Here is a 20007-nt window from a genome sequence, read left to right on the forward strand (position 1 = left end):
TCAGGCCCTCCTGGGAGCCCGGTCAGGGCTCTTTTCCCATAGACCTGCGGGACAGTGTGCATTTACACCAAGGCAGGAAGTGGAGACCTCACATCCGTCTGAGGCTGTGCTGCATCCTTCATCCTACCTCGTAACAGAGATTTCCAGCAGCAGGAGGAGGAGGAGCTGCCTGTCAGGGGCTTGACTACCTCCTCATACAATCATGCTTTGGCTGTTATTCCTTGGGTGAGGTCCAAGGTCTGAAACTCAACAGAAAGAGGAGCAATCACAGGACGGCATCACCAAAATCCTAACTGGATGTCTAGTGGTAAGCACTGAACACAAGTTCTATCATGGCAGATGTTTTGTTATTGGTGTTCACTGCTACATAGCCTGCGCCGGGAAGGGAGCCTGGCACATGAGAGGAGGTAGGTGGTGCAGCTGGTGGCAAAGGTAAGTGTAATTTCACAAGCTGGGCTGTCCTATTCAGAAACCACTAAGCCAAAAATAGCTACTAAGGTTTAAATTAAGTATAATTACATAAAATTGAAAATCCTGTTTCTCCATTACACTTGCCACATTTCAGGTGCTCAGTAGCCACTGGTAACTAGCGGTGGTTGTAAAATGCAGATACAGAACATTTTTACCATTGCAGAAAGTTCGACTGGATAGTGTGCTCTAGACCCCACTGCCTGCTCTATTCTACTCAGCATCTGTGCGAACATAAGCACATCATTCCTCTCAGTTTGGTGACTGTTAAATGAGTGAATGGACTAATGCACCCCAAACAGCACTAGCCCATAGTTCTTCATCACTATCTAAAAATGCTTTCATATTGGGATGCTGTCCCAACACAAGGAAATAGGCCCCAGACAACAACAACGTCTAAAGCCATCATCTGCCCTTAAATCCTGACGAAGAGTATTCCTACAATCGAGGGCTGCTAACTTACAACCAGACCTGGAAGCGAAGACAGATTCTCGCTAAGGGCAGAGATGCTGAGGGATAATGACGCACGGGTCTCTGCCCTCTCAGAGCTGGGACTTGGCTGTAAAAGGGCCACACCTGTGAGGATGATGGTTTCGTGGGCTTTGGTAGGCAGGCCCAGTGCTCGAGTGCAGCGCCCGGCCTCCCCGCCACCGCACTGTCCCCACGTCAGCAGCCACCACAGTTTTTGAGGTAATCCCACACTTTGTTCCCCTTGGAGAAGTCCTGTTACACCTTTTCCATTTTCTCTCTCTTCATTTCCCACAAAGCTGCGTGAACGTTTCACTTTGCTCTGTGGATATGGTTGGACCACTGATTTCATTTTATGGCTCCCTAGGCATTTTTTCAATGGAAAGGTTTTTATTTTAGAATATTTTATCCAATAACATGACTTTCAATGAATTTATAAAATGTATCATTATTAATCATTCTATTTGCTGCAAATAAATTTTATGCCCATCAAACCATAAAATTGTTCAACTTGAATGTCAAGATCACAAAGTTTGGCATGTGCTTGAAGCATAGAACATGCCAGGGATCTATGCCTGAATTGAAACACATTTTCAGTATTCAGTAAACTGAGAGGACATCTGATGGTTTGGTTCATTTTGATGACCAACATATATTTCGGAATGTGATCCCAGTTATTACTAAGTAATGGTATGTACTTAGAAAATGACCCATAGAGAGTTCTAGAAAATTGAAGATTGATACCTTCTGCTTGTTATTCCTCAGCACTTTTAAATGCCAAATAAAGTCTTTTCTGTCATTTTCCCAGTTCTTCAGTGCAGCCCCTGAATGCCCCAACCTTGGTTATCACTGAGTCTAGAGGGTTAGCAGAGGTTTCCCTACACTCAAAAATCAACGGGAACATTTTCATGCTCTATAGGACGCCAAACGACCCGTGACAAAGTAGATGCAAACATTTTTAGTGACATATTCCACATGAATAATAGCCTTGTTATCAGGGCAGAAACGGGCTTTCTGCTACCTCGAGATCATTCATCCCCGGCACTGTCACCGTAAATCGTCACTAGTGAGATGCTGGTCTACGTGAGCAGCGTAAATCATCAGAAACTGGTCTTTAAGCAAATCTGGGCAGGGAGTGGGGCGATCCTGTTTCTCCTTGAAAACTTCCTAATTTCTCTGAACCACAGGCTTTGGCAAAGAGCTTTGTAAAGGACAGGTTAATTTAAGAATTGCTAATTGTTTAATAACGAAGCTGCCAGGATGCCACTAAGTAAACACTACAGTTTTAGGATTCCATAAATAGAGTGGGCTTTTTTCCCTTATAAAATGATGTTCTTAAGGTTTTGCTTTGTAGAGTTGATCTTGGAAACCTTATACAAATCAAGTTTTCAAAAATCTCACAAATTTATATATAGTTAGGGCTCAGCAGACATGAGACGTGCTGTCATTGGAAAGACGTCTTCTTGGCTAACTCCCAAGTTCCCTGTCCTTCCTGTGGAAGTCCCCAAATCCTCTTCTACCCTTCCTTATGCCCTGAGTGACTTCATCCAATTCAGCATTTGCATCTAGGACGAAATGACAAGAACTGGTCATTTCAGACTTGGGTCTTTCTTGAGACTGAACTATTGCAGCTGAACTGCGTAGGGGTCTCATTTCATTACCGTGTACCCCCTTATCCAGTTTTCCTCTCCATGGTTTGTTGCATGTGGTCGACCACAGTCTGAAAATATTAAATAATAAATTGTAGAAATAAATAATTCATAAGATTCAAAATGTGTGCCTTTCTGAGGGGCATGATGAAGTCCCACTCTGTCCCACCTGGGACGTGAATCATCCCTTTGCCCAGACTCTTTGTGCTGTAGACACTGCCCACCCGAGTCACTTGATCTAGGGTCATATGATCTTGGAACATATTTCCCGTGGATAAGGGTGAGTCTTCTGTACCTGCATCTACTGCAAATCCACTTTCTTTGTTGGTTGATAACACCACTCTCTCCCCTGTGCAAATAAAAACCTCAGAAATCTTTACCTCCTCCATCTCTCCTCTCTGACACAAATCAATCACTAGTTATTATCAATTCCTCTTCATGAAGCAAAACTATCGCTTCTTTCTTCCTGACTTCATTACCTGTTTGGGTCGTTGATCCCCTCATTTCAATGGAAATGCCACAGCTTCACAATTCTCCCAACTGGTCTCCCCACCTGCCTTGTTTTCCCCCCCAATCCATGATCTTCATTGCTGTCACAGTGATTGTTTTCTGAATAAAGACGACGATGATGTCATTTCCACTTTCCTGTTTCCATCCTTTCTTGTCTCCCCATTGCCTACGGAGCCAGATCTGAGCTCCTTAGCCTAGATTAGGAGATTGGACACTGACGTGCCTCCCTAGCTTTAAACATACACCACCTTGCCACATACCCAGGGAACCTGGTATACCTTGCTTTTTACCCACTTACTGCTTTGTCTATCCAGGATTACCTAACATGCCCTTCACAATTTATTCAGCCCCTGACCCTATTAGAATAGAAGATTCACTCAGGCAAGGACCTTCTCTGTTTTGCACAGTATTGCCGACCTAACAGATAGAACAGTGTTCCAACGTAGGTGATGAAAACTTACCTGTCAAATGCATAAGGCAATAGATTGTTTCAAAAGCCTGTCCTAAGGCCACATCTGTAATGAAGCCTGCCCACCCCTCCTCCAACTCTCAGCAGGGATATTGCCCTCTCCTTTGTGATTATAAAACATACCAAATCCACCATTGTTTTAGCACCACTATTACATTGTCCACATTGACTTACATAATGTGTCTCTTACTCACTTAAGCTTCTTGACAGCAGGAATACTCTCATTCATCCTAAATGCCTATCAAAGTACCCAGTTTAGAGCAGGCACTCAAAAGCTGTTTTAAACTGTCTTATGAAAGAGTGAATACATGAGACAAATTAGAGAGGAGGAAGTAAAGAGTGATTTGATTTGGCCTGGAATCACACACACACGTCCCAAGGAGGAGGAATACGGACACATTACTCTATGTAATCAAATGTTTCGAGGATTCTTCTCCACAAGAGCCAGATATTAGGCTGGCTGACTATGTCGACCTTTAATTCACCTTCATAAAACATACTTTAAAAAGATAGCCTGGCTCATACACCAAAAATAGTTAAATTGTAAATCCACCTAGTGAAGGTTTTTATAATGGCAATACTCATGGATTTTGACCTTTAATAAACTTGTATTTTCATTATTAAAACAGTTCTACTCTTTTGTTAATAAAAGAACTGAGATATGTGGATGTTTTATGATATACTTATTTCAGCTGGTTTTTGCCTTCAGTCACCTTGACAAAAATTGAGAAGAGGTTCCCCCAGTGGAATGTCAGATGCATGTGCACATGGAGAGGGGGCGGAGGGGAAAATGATGATGTGCTTTATTCATGACTCTTGTGCAGTGTATTCTGCCAGTGCCGACGATTAGGTTCAGACGACTCCATTTCTGGAGCTCACACTGTGGTGACCACTGTCTGTCCTAATCGGTGACTGAAAGCCAATGGCAGTCTTCTCACTTGTTAAAAGTGTTCCTATCAGCAAAACCTTGGGATGGGTAGGGCCTGGCAATGAAAAAACACAGATGGTGTGTTGGTAGCATCAAAATTCCTTTAGAAAAAAATTTGGGAAATGAAAATGTAAAACCACACATAAAAACTAGACACCTCAAGCATGTAATTGTATATTTATTTCTCTTTTTAAAGAACACTCCTTAATGTAATTCAATATACAAACTTGGTTTCACAGAATTATAATCCACTATATAGCACAAAGATAACCCAGATTGTGTGTGTGTGCGTGCACACACACGTGTGCGTGCGCATGTTGCTGTACCCTCCCTTCCTTCCGCTCTTCTGGACCTGCAAAGGCTCTGCCCACCTTCGACACTCACCAAAGCCCGTTGTGAATGCTATATACAGAAGACATCATGCTCCCACGAGTTCCTTCCCCCAGAAAGCTTCTTCCTCCCATTCCCCCTGAGATAGCCGGAAGTGTGACACTCTTCCCCTCTTGCGAAGGGTAAAGTGGCTTCTCCTAAAGCTGATGCCAACCCTGTCACCGTGTGGACTGGCTGACGGGAAGGGCTGTGAGCAGCCAGGTCCCCACGCCTCTTCCCCGCTTCCACACCCACCCCTCAGAGTCCAAGTGCGACCCCTCTGAAGTAGCCTTAGTTCCAGTCACCATCTCGTGCAGCAAGAACCAAGGAGATTTCTAAGCCCAGATCTTCTCCACGGGCAGCGCACAGCACTGCCTGCCAAGCCACCGGGCCGGCCGATAACCAAGCTCTACACAGTCCCATGTGCTTTGTCACTTTAATTTTTAAAGACACCCTAGCATAGGTCTGTGGCAACCTAGTGTCCAACTGAGTTACATAAAATTGTACCAGTGATGCACTTGTACATATTTACATGGGGCGGAATGTTTTCCCATATTTTTAGATGAGTATATAGATCAACATGTTCACATAAGACCAAATACTTTTAATATTATTTATAACTGATTTATAAAGCTTTGAAAAAACTCACAATAGCACGTTGTTTACTTTAATGCTTTACGGTACTATCAGTTTAAAAATCACAATCAGCACTTAAGTTATAGTCAATCCAGCAAACAAGAGTCAAAAAAATTTACAAGAGTTAAGAACTGACTGATACATCCTTTATCTTTTTTTAACTAATGCATAAGTGCAGAATAAGATACTCTAGTTTAAATAACTTGTTTACAATATACATTTTTGTTCTAGTTACGCAACAGTAAATCCCATGCTTCACATAGAAAAGCAATCCACAACATTAAGAAAAAATGTACAATTTATGAAACAAAGTAAATAAATATTAGTATTACAGAATCAGAGCTGTACATAAAAGCTGTTCAGTTTTAATCATATAAAAATATGTTTTAGTGCAACCTCACATATATATTGATGCTGTTTTGCTTTACATCGTTTAGATCCAAGTGTCCAAAAAAGGAAAGAAATTACATTTATTACAAAGCAGATACACAAATTCTAAAATATGTACAAATTACTGCTAAAAAATGCTTATAAGAATATAAGCAAAGTAAAGAAAAGGCACAAACATCTGTACAAGTTTAAAAGTACCAGACCCAATAGGTTAATTTCAAATTTTGTTTTGGTCAGGCTCGTGATGACTTGTTAATTTTCCTAATTCTTTTGCTATAACAAAAGTATATATAATAGCAAACTACTGTAACTTAGGACAGGCATGCTATCAACTCGATTACCTCTATTTCTAGAAAAACAAAACAAAATAAGAAAAGGTGGAAATGAAAGTCCCCATGCATCTTAGATCAATGAAGCTGACTCTTTTCTGATGAAGGTTCTTTGCCTTCCTCTGTGCTTGAAGGTGATTCTTTGCTGCCATGAAAGCCCGACGGTTTGTCATCTGCGCAACCTTTGCTGTAAAATGCGGCGTGAGCTGACGCAGTCTGTGATGTACCAAAACTGTCCTTTCCACCGTCATGCAAGTCCGCGTGGGGAGCTGAGGCACAGGGCTGACCCGGCTCAGGCCCACTAAAGTGTCTAATGCTAGCGTGTGCACTCTCCAAGGGTTTCTGCTGGGGCTCCGGCACCCGTGCGGGCTGATCTGCCCCGAGCAGAGCGGCCTCTTCTGTGGCAATCCGGAGAGAGGCAATGGCTTTTGTACAAGTCTGTATGTTTTCCTCCTGTTCCCTCTCTGTTGCATTTAGGCTGTCTTCTGAAGTGCTCTGTTTCATCAGTAGCCGAGGAGAGGAGGGCATGCTGGGTGGACCAGATGACTGCAAAAGGTGAGGAGATGGCTTCTCGTGCTGCTTAGAAATAACATAGGGATCCTTGGCGAAGAATTCCCCGGAAGCTCCTTTCTTCTCCTCGGAGCCCTCCATTGGCAGAGGCAATGTGGGTGGAGGATGTAAACCAGACAGGGCCGGCGGCATGGAGTGGACCATTTGGATCCCACCAACTGGCACCATGGGGATAGGAGCTCGTACTTGCTGCTGAGAGTGGAGTGGAAGATGACTGAAGACGTAGTCATGAGGTCCCTCAGGGAAAAGGCTGGAGCCTGGATGTTCATGAGCACCTTCTTGGTCTCCATAGAGACTGAAGTAAGGAACCTGAGGTAATCCTCTTCTTAAATTCTGGGTTGGGGAACAGAAAGCACGAGAGTTAGGACCCACTGCTCATCACGCTTAGGTCAACCTACTTCATTCATTCACTCATTTATTCAAAGCACTTAAAAACTAATTAACCCTGCCTTGGCTGGTGTGGCTCAGTAGATTGTGTGCTAGCCTGAGAACCAAAAGGTTGCCAGTTCGATTCCCACTCAGGACACATGCCTGGGTTGTGGGCCAGGTCCCCAGTAGGGGGCACACGAGAGGCACCCACACATGGCTGTTTCTCTCCCTCTCTTTCTCCCTCCCTTCCCCTCTCTCTAAAATAAATAAACAAAATCTTAAAACTAACTAATCTTTTTATTGATTTTTTCATTTTCAAGAGATTTCTCAGTTGTCTTTTAAAATCCTTGAATGAAACTGCCCTTTGAAAAGTTACTTTTTAAACAGCGATGTGATAAACACATGAATGAGTTTTTTACTGGTACAGAGACACATTTTGGCTCAGCTTTTTTTTTCGTAAGGAAAAATGAAAAGAAAATCATGGATAATTACTAGAAAAAGTTTACTGAGCAAAAAGAAACACTAATAACAGATTTTTAAATTCAAAAGTAAAAAGATTACCATTTGTTTATATACCGGGAAGAATTTTAGTATTTTTCTTAAGTGTTCAGAAGTATAATCAAAGTAACAATCCTGAAAATTTGCATTTTAATTTTTGTTCTGCAGAGCAGATGACAAATGGTGTTGCTACACAAACTGGTCCCTCCAAAGTGCAAGTTACTGGTCTAATGGAATAAATTCCTGCCCAAGGGACGTCCAGGCAGACGACCACAGTCTCCATCGAAGCACAGATCAAGGCAGGTTTTTGGAAAGGAAACTATCAATCCATCAGATGTGCAGCTAACATTAAATATCTCAACCAGTTATAACTCTTACTTGACTACATAGCTGCGAAGCAAAGATGACTGCCTATTATTTCCATTTGCCCATCTTCTTGGAAAATAATGAATTCAAGATACTTAAAATTTTGGGCCTGAGATACAGATTTCATGGTCTCAGCCAGAAAATGGACAACATATTTTCTACAAATATTTCTGTAGCAAAACACAATGTAGATTGTGAGATTACCAGGTTTTAATGAGAGTATCTGGTTTCGCTGACTGAGATTTGTTCTTTTAATGGAGTGCCATCCTGAAGGGACTCAGTTTATTCTTATTTTTTGAGAATTTAAAATCAAATAGATGTAAACATGTCAAGTATGGTAGTAATCCAGGAAAGAGACAAAAAAATGTTCTAACTCATTTCATGAGTGTTTCAGTTCCAAAACTCAAGGTATGAGTTATACCATTAATGATTCATCCAGTTCTATTTAGATTGTGAGACTGGCCGAGGAACGATAAATTATGCATCAGCCGGGCTACAGGTGCCAGGCTTGGCCCTAACCCTGCTCCGGGCTCTGACTTACTCAAGCTAGAAACAAATGATTTGTCTTGGAAGTGTGGGAGAAATCACGTAATCACCAACCCTCTAAGCACAAAGACCTCATAAGTTAGGCCAGGGAAGAATTCTATGGTGTAAGAAAAAAAAAATCACTACATGCTACCAAAAAATCCTTCTTGCGTGGGCCCAGGTTTAGAAAAAGGCATGTTTCCTTCATCAAACATCAGTTAAGGTGGAAGAACTGTAACGCCTACAATAATCTTTGGAAATAATCCAATGAATCTCCTTTCCATCACAATTGTTACAGATTCATAGTTTAAAATAAACCATAGTTGGATCATTTTTCTATTTTGCTTTTGGCTGCTATTCCGTGATGGCCACTGCATACCCCTAATCGGAGAGACAGAGAAAGAGATGTCCCATTACGTGAGGTCTCTCACTCAGGGCTCTCAAAGGGAATGATGGGACGTCTTCTACAACTAAGATTTCTTCATTATGTTCAAAGACTGTATTTGTGTTAAAAATAAAAGCGTCACATTCAGACCTTTACTGATCAGAAACTCAATGATTACCGCCACGGAAGCACTATACAAGCCCAACTCCTACCAGGGAACCACTGCCCACCCACATGCCCCCTCCTCCTATTCACCCCTCCTTCACCCTCCAAACAACTCTCAATAACGTTTTCTAGTTTGGCTTTTACTCCATTTGCAACCTACTCTGTTTTGTAACTTGGACCTTGTTGTGATGTGGTGAACAAACTCCCATCTTGATGCAGAACTACAAATAAGGAATTCATCCGTGAGCTGTGTTAAGTGCATGTGTATTTGTGTGTGTGTGTGTATCAAATACATTATCCCACTCGTCTTCTCAGCAGTGTCAGCAGGTCCTCTGGAAGCGAATGCTAGGAAGGAGGAAGGAGCACAACCAGAGGTTCACTGGTTGGTGAGTGTGTGGACACAGGGGTAGGAACAGAGAAGCTAATGCCTGTGAAGGTGACAGGAAAAGAGGCAGGCGCTCAGCTCAGCTGGGACCAATCCGAGCTTTGTCATTGGCTGGGGCTGTAGCAGAGAGTATGGCCTTGGCTGAGAAACGGAGGTGTATCCCGCAGGAGCTGCAGCAGCTGTCGGCTGACGGCAATCCTTATAGCTGAATGGCAAGTTCTCTCTGGGACAGAAATCTGCTTCCCCACCTCCCTAGCTACCACAGAGAGGTTCAGTGAGTTGCCCAAGATCACATAGTGATCAGGGGACAGGACTGAATGTGGACTCTTTCACTGGACACCATGTTCATCTATGCTACGTCCCAAGGACCAAGACATTCTTCTGTCTCCTTGCTATTTATCTACCAAATCTTTAGAAATGGAAAAGGAATTTTTTTTTAGAAAAGGTGAGGACAGACACCATACAATTTTTACCCTTATTCTTCAGCCATATATAGTAGACTCTCAAAAAATATTTACTGCATGAAAAAGACTACTGCCTTTTTATTCTGTCACCTATCTATCTAGCCACCCAACCAGCCTAACACTGAAGCTACCCAGGGGGCATCAGCGCAGAAACAGCAGGGAAGCAGGACCCAGTGACTGCACATCGTCTCCTCCAAACATGCTCCCTGGGGCCTACCGCTCAGACTGAGCCGGACGAGGAAAGCATCATGCTGAGCTACAGGGTCTTCTCACACCATGGCCTCTGTCTTGCGGTCAAAGTGAAGCAACAAGATAAGGCATCACTAATAGCATTTCCATCCAAAAGGGATATTTTAGGGTTATTTCAATGTAATATTTTCAGACATTATTCAGAAAGGGTGAGGCACTCATCAAATAAAGCAATCAGGAGAAATAACTCTCATGGTATTGTCAGTTCTACTTTGCTCTGGCAACAGGAATCTAAGGCACAGCTCACAGAAAGACTCAAATCCTCCTTCGCCCCTCAAAAACCGCGTGGCAAAGCAAAGAAGTGTTTGGGACCGACTGCCCCTGCTTCAGGGAGGATTCCCAGACCTGTGCTCCCGTGTCATGCACACAAAGCAGCTGGCTATACATTCTCTAAAGGTAATTAAACTGGGTAACAGACAAAGGCTCAGCACTTGGGCTTCATGAGTACCTAGGTGAATTGGCCATATATCCATATCCGAAACTTAGATGAACTCGCTTAGCCCACTCCTCCAATTCCATTGTCTGAGTTGATTGTGAGTGCTATTTTTTTTTAAATAACACAGTGTGTTGGCACTAAAGGCTTATTTTCTGTGGTTGCAATTGACTGGATATGCTCCTGCATCTCACTAATACCCAGCCTTAGCCCACCTGCCCACTACCAGCACAGGGGAGCCCCACCTCCCACACTCCACCGGCATCAGTGAGTCTCCGCCAGAGAAAGCATTTTCACCCCAGCTGCAGTACCCAGGCACCCGAGGGATTCATCACCCTTTATTTACACCGCAATGGCATTACGTTCAGAAGATCACTCTTTTCTATTTAAGGCCACCGAGACACAAAAACCTGTGGAAATGTACCTCCTTTTCCTTAGCTAGCTAGTTTATTAGCTTAGCAAATAAAATTATATTTCTGCAGTAGTTACACCATGAAAACCAAGTTGGTGGTAGGCTTGTGAAAAAAGGGTGCTGTGGACAGGCGACTGGAATGCCGCAGGGGGCTACCCTGAAGTTCCAAGATGACAACCCGAGCTGATGATTCAGGCTGGTGGAAAGGCGACAGCGGGGAGGAGCCAGGCCACCAGGGCGGGGAGAAGCCAGGGCTGGGACCGGGCAGGGCTTCCTTTGGCTGTGAAGGGCGGGGCTGCCCCTTTGACAGAAACCCAGAGTGAAGAGAGAATGGCGAAGAACAGAGACCACGAAACAGAAAGTCACATTTAAATCAAGCGAACTCAAGAGGAAGCATTCCTCACTGTCAGTGCTCAGTGGCTGCTTCGTTCATCTTTTTAAGTCCTACTCATACTGAAAGAGACGTCGAGGTCCACCACGCTGTGGAAGGAGGCGGGGCCCAAGTTTTTCAACGGATTTGCATTAAAGCTACTGCCTAAACTGAACTCATGATAGTTGCTGTTGTTAACTTAGACTGAGGGTACCGTAACAATCTCCTCTGATGCTTTCTCCTTTCATTCTCCTAACTTCCCACTCTCGTTGGGCCGCCATCTCACTCAGCGAGTGCCCTTGGTTAGCAGGAGGCAGCAGTAATGGCAAGAAAAGCATATACATTCAGGCCTTTGAGTTACAAACATACCAAGGGGGTCACTCTCTCTTCTCCCAGTCCCTCACTAATTTCACCTGTCCACTCACTGGGAGCAAGGTAATGAGTTTATTTATTTTAAAAAAAAACTTACTAAAAGTCAAGGCTAATACTGAATCAGACTCCTTACCAAGCAAAGAGTTTATAACTATGACAACTTTATCCCCAAGACTGTCTGTCTGAGCAGCATGACATTCCAAAGACCTTATCTTCTCCACTCGTGTCGAAGTTTCAGCTCGTGTTTATAATTAGTTAGCCTTAGAAAGCACTCCGAAAGGCCTCACCTGTTCCCGGCTGGAATGCACGGCTGCTCTGACGCAACACTACATTTGGGGCAATGCCACCACCACGCTCCTGACAATAGCTTCGATAAAAATGTCTTCCTGCTATTTACAGTAACCGAGTTCACACCTCCCCATGAGAGAGACTCATGTTATAAATTCCCACACTAGTGTGTTATCAAGAGGTTCCCATGTGCTGTGTCTTACGCCTTAAAAAGAGAAAGTTGCTTATACTCACAGGCGGCCCCAATACAATTGGCTCTGCTTGCAAATACTGCCCCATGGTCAATGGTGGGTTGTGGTATAAAGCCCTTCTGGGAGATGGCGCTCTTATGGAGGTCATGTATCTCCTCTCTCTTCTGGGAGAGAGGTCTCTTCTTGTCGCGATATCTTTCCCAGGTGACAATGGCCTCCTTGGGGACAGATGCCGTCTTGGTGAAACATCTCTTTGCGACATCTCTCTTCTCAATGCAGCTTCCTTTCTTGGTGAAAGATGTCTCATGGGTGATAGATCTCTCCTAGGTGATAAATGTCTTCTGGGTGATAAATCTCCTTTGGGTATCAGATACCTCTTTGGTGAATTATCGCGACAGGGTGAAGAATCGTAGCCTGGTGAGGAATGGCGGCTTGAGGGGGAGAAGTCCCTCGGAGAGGAGCTGGGCTCTGAAGACAGCATGCACTCTTCATCCATACACCCGGGTATGTCTAACCGGTCTTTGTCGGGCTCCGAGTCCGTGCTCTTGCTCTGGAATAACCTCTGGTACTCTGTCATCTGGGTGTCTTCGCATGAGTCACTTGGTGTCATAAGCTGAGTCACCTGAATACTTGGCAAAGTAACCAAATAGCTGATCAACGAAGAATGTCCCAGGGAACTGTCCGAGGGAGCCCCATGGGGCACGGCGCCAACGTTCACGGGCAAGGAGGAGAATCGAGGAGGTTGAGGACTGGTGCTTCTTGATCTGGTTTTTGGTGTCAAATCTCCCTGGTCATCGAAGTCATCGTCATCTTCATCATCGTCATCATTGTCGTCGGCATCCTCACCGTCCGATTCTTCGGCATCTGAGAACTGATGATCAGTTGAGATGCTGGACATGCTGTGCTTCTCGGCCGTTTTGTGCAAATCTTCCATAGTTTCTGAAACAATTGAACAAAGATAGCGGAGATCAAGATCCAGACATCAAGGTCAGGGGCTAATTCAGGCCCCGTCTCCTTCCAAAAGCTTTCCTCAACCCTGCAGCCCCCAGAGACGGTTCCATCTCTGAACTCCTGTAACGCTCCCCGGACACTCGCCCCTGTGGGGGGGCACTGGTCCTTGTCTGTTGTGTTCCTGTTCGGTTTCATCCCCACCTTCTAATAATAAAAATTCCAGAGTAGGACCTTCTATCTCAGATGCCGCACCACTCAAACAAAAAAACCCTCAATAAATGGGTATATGATGTTCTTAGTAGTGATGTCAGAAGGAAAGTGAAAGCAAGAACTTGTCTCTATAGGCATCAGCTCATGTATAAGTGCTATATCCCGGGGGTTTGGCTGACCCTCAGGTTTTCTATCAAGGTTAATGAGGATTTTCTCTTCTACTAGATTTCCTCTTAATAGGAAAATTAAGACACTAGAATGCTTCCCAAATCTCCCAGAAAGTTTTGTAAAATTTAAATCACTATCACAACAAAAGTATAATTAGATTTCCTTTATGGTTCTAGATAGAAATATTTTCATAGCAAGACTTTTCCCCTCCCTAGGTCTGAACTGAAATGCATTCATTTCTTCTCAGTAGGTTTTCAAACAATTCAATGTGTCAGACTTCTTTTCCATATTTAGTATTTAATACAATGGAATGTAACCAGTTTTTTAAAAATACCTAAACTTCTTTTTATCGTTTCGGCCACAAAGCAGCATCGTGCATAGTGAAGTGGTTGGTAAACTGAATGACAAATACCTGCTTCCTCGGTTTCTGTGTCATCCACCGAAGTCATTGAGACTCCCAGCTCCAGGCATTTTTTCATGTGTGCTTTTGATTTCATATGCTTCGTTAGGTTTCCTAGAGAGCAGAGAGAGAGAGAGAGAGAGAGAGAGAGAGAGAGAGAGAGAGGGATGGAGGGAGGGAGGGGGAGAGAAAAAGAGGGAGAGGAGAGAGGAGAGGCAAATTAATCTGTTGCCCAAATGTGATGCCTGCTCCAAAATTCAGCATGAAGTGAACTCACTTGGGGCAACAGATTTGTTTCCACCCACTACCCCCGCCTCAAACTTAGGAGACCCAGTCTGGTTTCTGGAGACATCCACGAACAAGGGCTTCGGCCCAGCCTCAGGTTTCCTCCCTTCTGGAGGACTTGTGCAAGCCCAGAGTCGCGTCTTTTCCAGAGCAGGCTCCAAGCACGACTGGGGATCCCAAGCTCTCCTGGCTGAGAAAGGATCTAATATCTTTGACCCAAATGGCCAGCCTTCTAACACTCCACAGACAGCCAAGCTGGGTTGCACATTGCAGAGAAGCTTCAGAATGAAATATTACCAACATGCCCCCTCCCCAGCCCCCAGCCCTTCTGGCAATGATCGGACCTAGATTAGACTCATAGGCTCCTACCACGTCAGAAGGAAAAAAATATGCAAACTGATGTTAGGGGCAACCCTGTACATGAATGCAAAGAACCATACAAATATTTACTATGTATACGGAGTGTCCTTCTGGTGCAGCAATACCCCCTTTGTATTATCTGGAACTCCCATCATTCCAAGAGAAAAGGTTTTTACATCAAATATGGATGATGATGATGATGATGATGATGATGATATGTGTACAATTGTGTATATACATACAAGTGTGTGTGTGTATGTTTCTATAGATTCATATCCTTGCTATATGTCATGTGAGAAATTATGAAAATACTGATCTGATCACTTTTGATTTAGGACCTATGAAAAAATCCTATTCCATGTCATGTAGATAGCTTATCAAAAGAGATCCAGGGACTAATTCAGTTGGAAGGGCCATAATATTGTCCATGCCCTTTGATGCCGCTTTAGCAGTCCACCAGCAAATGCCTGAGTCTTACGAACTGGCTCATTGAATCTCGGTGGGGATCCTCAGCCTGCTGACATAGACTGTTCCCCTTGTAGGGGTGTCTAGTTTACTATTAATGTAACATATGAGTCACAATTCTAAATGGGGACACTGTTCTTTATTATGTTATATTACTACACTTTTTTTAAAAAGCTCAAACATTTTTGTAGATGAATCAAGAACTCTAAAATCTGTAAATTAATTAAGTATATCTACAAATTAACAGAAATCATCTGCTTCTGCAGGGAAGCAAGTTGTGTATGTGGGTGGGTGTGGATGTTAGGTGTGTCGGGATAACTTATTTAGATCTTAGTATGTGTTTCTTCTGTACTTTTCTGTCCACCAGTTTCAAGCAGGTGGTCAGACTTTGAGTTCCCATCTTTAGGGAAGGTTTGTAGTCAGAAATGTGGCTCTGAAACAACCCCACCCTGGCTTTGGTTGATGGAATTCTTGAACTTCTAAAGGGCTTCCAGCAAGGAGAGGGGAGGGGGATGGCGGCTGGGAGGCAGCGGGGGGCGGGGCAGAAGGAGTGGCCCAGGCTGGAGGCAGCCTGCTCCCAGCCGAGCTCAGAAGACAGGGGTTTGGACGAGTATTTCAGCCAGAGGTGAAAGGTGGAGGGGTTTCCCGTAATACTTTGTTTATTTTAAGATTCTGAGACATTTGCACATTCTCGAAGGGTGACTAGGAAACTCAAATAATGACGAAGAGTAAGTTATTTCCTGCTAAACTCCAGGACAATGGTTCAGAGACATATTTAATTTTATTTTTTTTTAAATCTTTAAAATGTGTTTCTTCACCCAGTGTTTCACAGAGCTCTACCTGCAGACACGTTGTATGTCCAGGGAGGATTTATCAGTTGTGATAACTGGCAGATTTGCAGTATATTCTATAACTAAAATACGTATTTTCTTATGTCCCAGGAAGCCTTTGAGTGAAATTCTGTACCAAAGGTTTGACTGTGAAAAAATGAATGATATTTAAAGAACCTTATGTCTATTTCTTTTGAAATGCAAATTAACATGCCTTCCTCCCTTTTCTGGCTTCAGAGAAGGCATTCTTACAATATAGATACCTTGTTAATACAGAAAAAAAAACCAGGCCTGTCAAGAGGCTTTACATTTATACTTCTGACAAACCTATGAAACAGTTCAGGATTTTGATTGTAAGAGAAAATAAGCACACATTTCTTTACCAAAGGTCATTTTATGTGATACTTATTTCTCTTGATGTGTAGTGAGCAGATCAATTGGCAAGCAAATTTAAGGTTAAAGCTCTGGAAGATGATATGAGGTGAGTGAGTGGGTGTCTATAGGATCCATCAGTACTTTGTAGCAGTAAAGCAGTAAAACGTGCTTCTACAAGAGTCAAACCACCTCTAGTTCACTATTGTTTGTACTCGGACAAACACTGGGCTTATGAACATGTTCATGATTTTACAAAATGATAGAAACAAAACTAAAGCAACCTTCTGTAAAATATTTTCCTATGAATATACCTGTTAAAAACAGATTTTTTGTTTTGCAAAGACAGAGTATCATTTCAAGGCAAGTCCTAGTTTTATGAGATGAACAGTTGTGGCCTGAGAGTAAGAAATTTGTCTCTGTGCTGATAAATACACAGAACCCAAGCTATCAAATTTCTATGCATAATTAATGCAACTGTGGATGGAGGGGCCCACCTGGGAGTCTGTGGATTTCTACATTATTCATAACCTTGAAACTGACCATGGGCGCATGTTTTTCCCCCCTGCTGCTGCTTTGCTTTCCTAATGCCACCGCATGGACTGCCTCCCTGCAGTACTTCAATCCTGATGCAAAGATTATCTAGACCACATAACATTTCCAGCCTGAAGTAATAGCTATCCAGGCAATTCTGAGCCACTTCCTTTGGAGACAACTGGCCTGGGTCCAGCTCTACAGCTCTTACCTAAGTCATAGATGGAGCCTCACTGTCTCACACGCATCCTTTGATCACTTACATGCGGGAGAAAATACATTTTGAGGGGTCATATTTTCACAAACAAAACCATCTTACTGTCGATGAAAGTTAGTTATAAAATGCAATTCGGAATCCGGAGTAGCCATAAATAAGTGATTTGCCTCTAAAAAAGAAAAAAATCAGACCCGCACCTTTCGTTTTGAAGGCGAAGTTACACAGCTTGCACACATACGGCCGGACATCAGTGTGAGTGCGGATGTGCTTCTTGAGCATGCTCGGCTTCTTGCAGCGAATCCCACATTCTTCACAAATGTACTTCCCACGTCCACGTCCTCTGACATATACGTAATCTTCATTTGACTTATACCTGTTTGAAAAAAGGCGATCCAGTGGGTTTTCAAGGACTTGAGCATGTTATACGAGGGGGGGGCTCCCCCCAAAATGGAATTATCTTTTCTAGATGGCGGGATCCTTGTAGTATAGGCTTCCCCCACTAGGTGAGTATTCTGAGAACTCATGTATATCAGTGGACAGGCTGGCATTATTGTGAGAGGCTGCGTTCAGCGTCAGCAAATTTTTGTGTGAAGACTCAACGCATTTGCCCATTTCACAATGGATGATGTACCGGTGCACCTGCCCACACTGCGCTGAACGTTCAGCAGTTCTTGATCAAACGGCGTGGCCCCAATGCCCCACTCTCCCTGTTCACCCGATCTCACCCCAAACAACTTTTTCTTGTTTCCCGGATGAAAACAGTCTTCAATAGGAAATATTTTGCTGATATGGAGGAGGTGAAACAAAAAAAGGCAGGAGCACTAAGAGGCAGCAAAATTGATGAGTTCAAAAACTGTTTTGAGCAGTGGGAAAAAACATCTCAGTAGGTGCATTGCATCAAATGGAGAGTACTTTGAAGGTGACTGAAGTTTAAACATGTAAGACTAAGTACACAATTTTTATAAATAAATTCCATTTTTTGGGTACCCCCAGACCAAAAGCTAATCATTCCCATGGCAAATGTTTATGAAGGACTTTCTACAACCATGCAACTTCTATGAAGTCTATAAAATTTATGCAGCAAATGCCTGAAAGATAGATAGATAGACAGATTTGGCATTGTAAACAAAATGTAATTTTTTCTACATGGAGCTCAACATGGAATTGGCTCTTCCAGCAAGTGTAAATAGATGAACTTGGTACAGGCATTCAAATGGGCTCATATAAGCCTCAAAGAGTTGCAGTTATGTCTTAGTGCCTTTGGATTCCAGTAAAACTTCCAACCAAGAAATAATCAGAAAGTTATACCAACATGTTCAAATCATCATAGATCATGTGTTAACATTATATCATTTAAAATGTGAATGTGCAAAACATATACCCCTCTACATTTTCTAAAATTAATGTAGCTGATAATAGAATTCTTCTTTGCAAGTTTCCACTCTATTTTCACAACCCTGGCATGAGCATGCCTTGGAAATTTCTAACTTACACAGGCTGAGCTCACCAACTGTTGTCTACAGATTTTATCTGTTCTTCCCAAGGACCTCGAATCTGTATACGAGTGGAATCTGAATTTCAAGTAGCTTCTGGGAGGTAATGTTATATAATGAAAACTAAAGATTCTATTTTTCCATTAAATTTGCATTGTTTTCCAGAAAGATTTAACTGAGACTTTTGAAGGAATGTCTAATAAAATCGTTAGATGACTTCATTAGTAGATAACTTCTAATGATTAGAATGTCTAATGACTTTGTGAGATGAACGAAGTCTTAGGTATGAACTATGATAATCGACAGAAGAAACCTACATAGTGCCCAAACATCACATTTTGTTTAGAATACAAAGAAACATGGTCTATTATGGAGTAGGGTAGCATTCTGTTGGATAAATCACTGAATACTATTATCTCCTAAATCACAGCAAGGTTGGAATTATGGGTCTAATGTCATTCTTGTAAAGATATTTCACTCCTCTTGAGGAGTCCTTTTTATAATTTCAAAAGGTAAACTGACATGCAAAATGTCTCAATTCACTGGGGATTGACTTAAAGGCACTAGATTTACCATTTTTTTACATTCTAGGAACATTGCAAACTATTCCATTTGTCCTAGCTAATCCGTCATCAGGAATAAAAACAAGCTCAACTTCATTCATCCAATGCACTGAAGGATTTTTAAGCAAGAAAAATCCATCCACATATTTAAATACTAACTCTACTATAGATATTTAATCTTAACATTATCTGCTTTTTGGTTAGTACCAATCTGGGTAAGAATTAAGTAGTATTAAAAATGCATGGTTAATTTTGTATGCTTCCTGCTCCTTCAAATCTGTCCCCCTTTACAAGAATTTCCAACATCAATTTGTTCTTCAAAACCATTTAAAACTCTTCTTTATCTCACATTGTGTTTTATAATAAAGTAGAAAAGAACCTAAAGATGCAAAATATCGTTCACCTTTAAAAAGATGCAAAGTATCGTTCACAACAAAATGTTCACATACACTTTTTCACCTGTGTCCTTCGTTAGTGGAGATGGGCTCCCCAAAGCATGCCTCTGCCATGGAGGTCTCTAATCTAGTTCCCGGGCACTGCTGTGTAGAAGGCTACAAGGTAAGACGGGTGATGCGGCCACAGGGACCTCTTGGTCTCCGAGGAAAGGTAGAATCTATATTTCTCTCATTTGTGTTAAAAGATGAGGGGCATCAAAAATACTGAGACAAACCTCGTGACTACATACAACAGTGAAAATACGAGACATCCTTCCAAAAGATGCCAAACCTATGAGGGAATCAATCTCTATCATCCATGTCCACACTGAGAATCTATGTGAGAAATCAGTGCTTCATATCACTAAACAGTCAACATTTTATAGTCAAAGAGGTACTATTATTTTGTCCTCCAAATATAATTGGAATAAGTGCATGCTGATGGAAATATGTAAATTATAGATCTG

General features: G+C 42.5%; 1 protein-coding gene across 10 annotated transcripts in view; it reads right to left on the minus strand.

Annotated features, from left to right (window-relative positions):
• Positions 1-4662: 4662 nt before the first annotated feature.
• The window catches only part of HIVEP2 (HIVEP zinc finger 2), a 182118-nt gene continuing 166773 nt past the window's right edge, over positions 4663-20007 (minus strand). For all 10 annotated transcript variants that reach the window (XM_045842658.1, XM_045842655.1, XM_045842654.1 and 7 more), the window contains 4 exons: positions 17248-17423; positions 14000-14101; positions 12302-13197; positions 4663-7119 (listed from right to left, as the gene is read on the minus strand). In XM_045842658.1, coding sequence (XP_045698614.1) covers positions 6295-7119; positions 12302-13197; positions 14000-14101; positions 17248-17423 — 1999 coding nt within the window. In that variant the 3' untranslated portion in view covers positions 4663-6294. The remainder of the gene's footprint in view (positions 7120-12301; positions 13198-13999; positions 14102-17247; positions 17424-20007) is intronic.

This window comes from Phyllostomus hastatus, unplaced genomic scaffold, assembly GCF_019186645.2.
Source record: "Phyllostomus hastatus isolate PE091 unplaced genomic scaffold, TTU_PhHast_1.1 phas_contig_40, whole genome shotgun sequence".
In the NCBI taxonomy this organism is placed as follows: domain Eukaryota; kingdom Metazoa; phylum Chordata; class Mammalia; order Chiroptera; family Phyllostomidae; genus Phyllostomus; species Phyllostomus hastatus.